The sequence below is a fragment of the Kryptolebias marmoratus genome, linkage group LG12, assembly GCF_001649575.2.
Source record: "Kryptolebias marmoratus isolate JLee-2015 linkage group LG12, ASM164957v2, whole genome shotgun sequence".
Lineage (NCBI taxonomy): Eukaryota > Metazoa > Chordata > Actinopteri > Cyprinodontiformes > Rivulidae > Kryptolebias > Kryptolebias marmoratus.
The window spans coordinates 8551320-8557359 of record NC_051441.1 but is presented as its reverse complement, the minus strand read 5'-3'; the positions used below and the strand labels follow the sequence as shown (position 1 = coordinate 8557359).

At 39.0% G+C, this 6040-nt stretch overlaps 1 protein-coding gene across 2 annotated transcripts; it reads left to right on the top strand.

Annotated features, from left to right (window-relative positions):
- The first annotated feature begins 529 nt into the window (after positions 1 to 529).
- On the top strand, positions 530 to 4678 carry slc25a10 (solute carrier family 25 member 10). Of its 2 annotated transcripts, none has more exons than XM_017425340.3 (11): positions 530 to 794; positions 1635 to 1754; positions 1836 to 1950; positions 2026 to 2074; positions 2223 to 2264; positions 2375 to 2418; positions 2669 to 2736; positions 2841 to 2933; positions 3026 to 3103; positions 3612 to 3668; positions 3773 to 4678. In XM_017425340.3, the coding sequence occupies exons 1-11, from the start codon at positions 660 to 662 to the stop codon at positions 3872 to 3874; spliced, it is 903 nt and encodes a 300-aa protein (XP_017280829.1). In that variant the 5' UTR covers positions 530 to 659; the 3' UTR covers positions 3875 to 4678. The 2 variants fall into 2 exon arrangements, with proteins under 2 accessions (XP_017280829.1, XP_017280828.1); XM_017425339.3 differs by having other exon boundaries at positions 2666 to 2736.
- Positions 4679 to 6040: the final 1362 nt, after the last annotated feature.

Sequence of the window (6040 nt, the reverse complement as noted above, 5' to 3'; positions counted from 1 at the left end):
CCTGCATATCTGAAGCGTTTGCTCACATCTTGGTTTGCTCGGACTCGGGGAAGGTGTCCAGTTACTGTTTCTATCATCTGTCAAGAATCCCCCTCCCTCCCAGGATACTCCTTAGTAAGCACACACACACACACACACACACACACACACACACACACACACACACACACACACACACACACACACACACACACTGCAATCTCAGGCTGCCCATTCATACTTTATTGCAGCACTCATTTCAGTCAGAAAAAAGTCACCAAACAAGTAGAAACTTCTGCTAAAAACATCTCTTAATACAAATGCATGCTTTAAAAATAATTAAAAATTAAGTCTTGCTTGAATTTAAGAACCTTACGACCTTTTTTACAACACAGGTGGTGCTTTAATTTTGACACATACTCTTTAAACTTTATTCCCAGGATGCTGGCACGCTGTATTCACAAAACTATAACAGCAGCCGAGCTATTTTTGTACGAGTCACATAGTCTCCCTCCCACAAACCAGCTGCACTCCTTTTCTTGGCTCAGAAACGTTGAGTAAGGACCGAGGCGGCTAAACTCGGCCATGTGATTCTTCCAAAGTGTCCATCTTTTAATCAAAAATCAGATTTCTGTAAAGATGAGCTGACACTGATTTCGCCTACCTGCACTATATTTATCATGAACAGCAACGTCTCACCTGCTGGAGTTTGTTTCTCCTACAACATGCAGGAAAATCGTATTTCTCGCTGGTATTTTGGTGGAGTCTCTTCTAGCGCAGCTGCTTGCTTAACCCACCCTCTGGATTTGATTAAGGTAAGGTAACAATAATGGCAGCTGTACTTTTTCAACGCACTTCTTTTGCCATCACAAGATTAAAAAATGGATGTTTGTGGGCCTCACTGATATGTGCTGGTGTTTTGGACAGAAGCATTTGGAAAATGATTTTAAAAAATGTAAATAGTATTACATTGTTTTGCCAAGGACTGTTTAAGCGCAATATATTTTTCCATTTATTTTCAAAATTTGCTGGATGATGTGTGAACGCAGTAAATACAGGAGGAGGCAGTCTCAGGAAAGAAAAATCAAACCTTTTATTAAGTTTACGAAGGCAAACAAATGTAAGCTAATGAATCTGACAGAAGAAGTGAGCTTATGTGCTTAGAAAGGTGATTACTGAACAACAACACATGTGCTGATTACTAACAAAACAGGTGGAGTGTGAGGAGCTGGAAGGAAGGACAATGAAAGACACCTAGTGGGAACGATGACACAAACAAAATCAAGAAGATAACTAAATGACCAAAAACTCAAAAATATAAAAACCAAATCAAGTATTTAACCTAAAATCAAAAATGAACAGACTGTGACAGCAATATCTCTACATTAGATGGATTATAATAAATGTTACATGTGGAGGTTTAAAGTTTCATCAATTAAAAACAAAAACAAACCAAAATCAGTTTCATGGGCTGGTATTGCTCAGTTGCAGCATTTTTTATTAAAAACTCTTTCAAGCTGTTTTGTTTCATTAACAGATTCTGGCGCCTGTTTAGGGCTGGGTCAGTGTTTTTCTTGTGAACTAACACCTGTACAGATGTGCAGCGGCTGTCGGTTCAGGTGCGACGGCCTCTCTGTCCTGTCTGTCATTTCCAGGTGCACTTACAGACGCAGCAGGAGGTGAGGCTGAGGATGATCGGGATGACCGTGAACGTGGTGAGAAGAGAAGGTTATCTGGCGCTCTACAGCGGCCTCAGTGCTTCCCTCTGCCGCCAGGTACAAAACACAGACTCAGACATGTTTTATTGCACCTTCCTCATACATTCATGTTTTCATTTGTTTGTTTTCCCCCCGTAGATGACATATTCTCTGTCACGGTTTGCCATTTATGAGACAATCAGGGACAGAATAAACAGAGAAAACAAAACTTTAATGCCTTTCTATCAGAAAGTCCTGCTTGGTGCATTCGGAGGTATGAACTATGACACATTTTAACCCTACTCAGTTTACTCAAAATGTTTATTTTGGGATGTATTTTCTGCACCAGGGTTTGCCGGAGGTTTAATTGGGACCCCAGCTGACTTGGTGAACGTCCGGTGAGCTAACAGGATTCATTTATGAAAGACATTCAGCCCATCTTAAATGTGCCATTCAACTTTAACTCAGAACCAAGATAGTCACTGTGAGGATAATTCCTGCTGACGCCGACTTGGTTTTAAAATCTTTCACTCTCCCATCATGCAGAATGCAAAACGATGTCAAGCTGCCGGCAGAGCTCAGAAGAAAGTAAGAACCTGTCAAAGTAGGACTACATCCTGTATCCTCCATAATTACAGACAATTACACAGCTTTTCATGTAAAAAAGCCACATTATTGGACGTTCTTTTAACCCACAGCTACGCTCATGTGCTTGATGGACTGCTACGTGTTTGGAAGGAAGGTGAGATAATTTGTCATTAAAGGTAAAGTGGTTTCCTTTCTTTTGTTCCTTCGCAGGAAGAGTTCTGCTAAAAATGAACAAAAAGTGATTTGTTTTCAGAGCTCTAAAAGATGAGCTGTTGCTAGGAAAAGAAAATCTGAATCATATGAGATATTTGGCCAAAAGAAAATCAGTGAATGATTATTTTTGGTTTTAAACTTTTAAGGTTTCTAATATTATCTAAGGATGTTCTCTGTTTCTGATATAGAAGGAATCTTTAAATTATTCTCTGGAGCTACTATGGCTTCAGTTCGAGGAGCTCTGGTTTCTATCGGACAGGTAAAGTCCAGTTTCACCTTTTTCAGCAGACTGCAGCATCACAACCTGCTGCTGTACCACAACACTGTGTGTATAAATACACTGTGTGTACTTTGACTCTGCAGCTGTCCTGTTATGACCAGTCCAAACAGCTGGTTCTGGCCACAGGTTATTTCACTGATAACATCCTTACTCACTTTCTGGCCAGTGTGTTCGCGGTAAGTGACTTCTATTTGTCACAATATGTATTTAAAATAAAAGAAAAAATGATAAAAATAAGCCTCCTCCTCCGTTTTGTTTCTCTTCTCAGGGCGGTTGTGCGATAATCCTGTGTCAACCACTTGATGTTGTCAAAACAAGAATAATGAACTCAAAGCTGGAATACAGAGTGAGTTTTTTTTGTCCAAATCATCCCATCATTTGTTATTCTGCTACAGTTTATTGTTGGAGGTTCACTGACCCTGGTTATAATGAGGAATATTATGGTATTATTATTATTATTTTTTGTGCATTTTTGAACAGTTTCTTTTATAACATTTGAGTATTTGCAGTTTGTTTTGTTTAAGGTTGTATGTATGTTGGTAACATAATGTAACAAACTCACAAGGGTTAATACATTTTCAGCTTTATTTGGACTTTAAAACTGTTTGTTAGACTGTAATTTTGTCCCACAAACTGTTTAATTAAACAACTGAAAGTGCAGTTTTGCCATGTCACACATTAAGTCAGATTGTAATGTTTGTTTAGTTTAGTTTTCTGTGAGGCTCAGTTAAGTTAAAGCGAATCAGTGGCTTCTCTTCTCATCGCTCTAACATGAATGTTTTATGTATTCGCTCTGGGTTCAGTTATTCAGCTTGTCAGGCCTCTTGTGTATTCCTTCTGTGTTTTTGTTACAGAGCGTGCTTCACTGTCTGACAGAAACAGCAAAGCTTGGCCCGAAGGCTTTCTACAAGGTAAATGTCATCCTTGATGCTCATAACACAAAGACACGCCGTCCTGCGTTCCTTTCCTTCGGTCACTACCGCGATTCTTTAATAAGGACTCCATTCCTGTCCAGGGTCTCGTTCCTGCAGCCATTCGCCTCATCCCCCAAACAGTCTTCACTTTCATATTCCTTGAGCAGCTGAAGCAGCATTTTGGTCTGGTGGTCGTCACCTAAGAACGTCGGAGGAAGGCCTCGCTCGACAAGCTGTGGCTCCTGTTGTCATCGCCGGCCTGCTGCTGTTGGACTGCTTGTTCTGTTCTTACTCAGAAAATGGATTTAAGGTCAAAGGGAGGCAAATGGCGTCCAAGACGAGTCACATTAACTTCATCCATGACACAAAATGAAAGGAACTTCTGCACAGATTTTCAAAACAAGACACAAAAATAAGTGTTTTCGACATTACAGATTCAGATTTTAAAAAAAATTTCAACCACAGTGTCTTTTCACCTGTCATTTAACCTAAGGAATTGCAGTCCAAATGTAGATTAATGAACTAAAAAGGAAACTGTCTCTCGATTTTATATCAGTTTATGCATTATGTCTCCTCCTTTCAGGACCTTCTTTTCCCTCTGGGGGACAGTGTTACACTCCTACACTGTCAGAGTCAGCTCAGTTTTAGACGCCTCGTAAAGTCTTCCATCATTCAGGCACAAACCATAACCAGGATGGGTTAACTAGTGTGGATTAAAATCTCCAAGACAGGAGAATGTGCTTCCACAAGGACAATGAGAAGGATTGTTTTAAAAAACAAAAAGAGTCTTTCCAGTGAGAAGAGTTGGCTTGTAGGTTTGTGGCTTCATGTTCTTTACTTTCAGGTATTATTCCCTCGTAGCATGATGTTCAATCCATCAGCTCTAAGAAAAACTAACATTTTATCCACGTTTGCTGGTTTCCTTACTGCATGGAGAAGTGGCAGCATTTGAGTCATGACTCATTCTGACTTCATGTTTAGTATAAAATAAAAATATTCCTGATGTACTGTCGTTCAGTTGACTAAATCTAAGAAATATCTTTGCTTTTGTGTGCGAATAAGACAAATGTGCCTAAGAATATCTCTAAATCAGGTCTTTTAGCAGACAAACAGAACTTTTTAGTTGTCAAATATTGCTCATATTATTTATAGATAATGATGATGTTACCTAATTGGGTTAAACGTGTCAAAAAGTCATCTTATTAGAGTCATCATCTGTGGTTGTTTTGGAGCAGAAACCGCAGCGTGACGGTATACTGCTGGTCGGTAATGACAGATAATGTATCATATAGGAGGCGTATATCTGAGTCCGACTGTCTTTTTATAGAATACATCCTGATTTAGATGTTTTCTCCTAATCACCTGGTCGCCACAGAGAGACAGGGCTGAAAACATCTATCAGGGATCCAGTTATTAACTTCACTGATGCTCGTTCAGTCCAGACACAAATTCATTCCCTTTCTCCGTTTATTTCAATTAAATTTTGGAAGGTTATTAACTATCAACATGACAAAATATTAGCCTGTCTAATGTGATATGAGCTGTGCAGTTCCAGTGCTTGAAGTTTGTGCTGACAACTGTTTGATTAAAAGACAACAAAACATGAAAACAACAAACACCCTGATTGAAAATTTCAGGCAAAAACATTAGGAACATTTTTTGGGTGACTGTTGTTCTTTAATGGAAAATCAGCAGGACAGAAAGAACAAGAAGATTAAAGGAGCAAAAAGTCAAACTTTTATTTAATTTTTTGATTTACTTTAATTCATCCCCCCAAAAAGGAAAATTTGAAGAAAAGCAAAAATCTTTTTAAAATTTTGAAACTAAACCCTCCCACTGAGTTTTACTCTGACATTTCTTTAAAAATAACGAGACTGGTAGAAATGTAATCCTTTTCAAACTCGAATAGCTTTATACTATGAATGTATATAAATAATTACTCCTTATGATCATGAGAATATCTCATGTTTGTTCAAAGCAGGTCTTTTTTGTTTTTGTAAAAATGTGCATCCATCATTGAAGAAACCTGTTTTCTCTGATTTTCTCTGAGCAGAAACAACAAATTCTGACTTTCAAGATGATCTGCTACGCTTCTGCAATGAAAACTCAGTAAAATGAAATCCTCCTGAGATCCACTCTCTCTCTCTCTCTGCCACCCTCAGAGACTGTGTGGGCCGTCTTTATGAACCTGTCTTATTAACCCACTCTCCGTCTCTGCAGGATTTCTGAACCGAGTCCTTTCATCACCTGCACCTTGGCTGCTCCGAGAAGGTTGCGCTGAAATTTTTAGGAGCTGCAAAACCGCTTTTACAAAGTGTTTTAAACGGCCCTCGTGACACCAAATGAGTACAACAAGGAAGCCATAAATC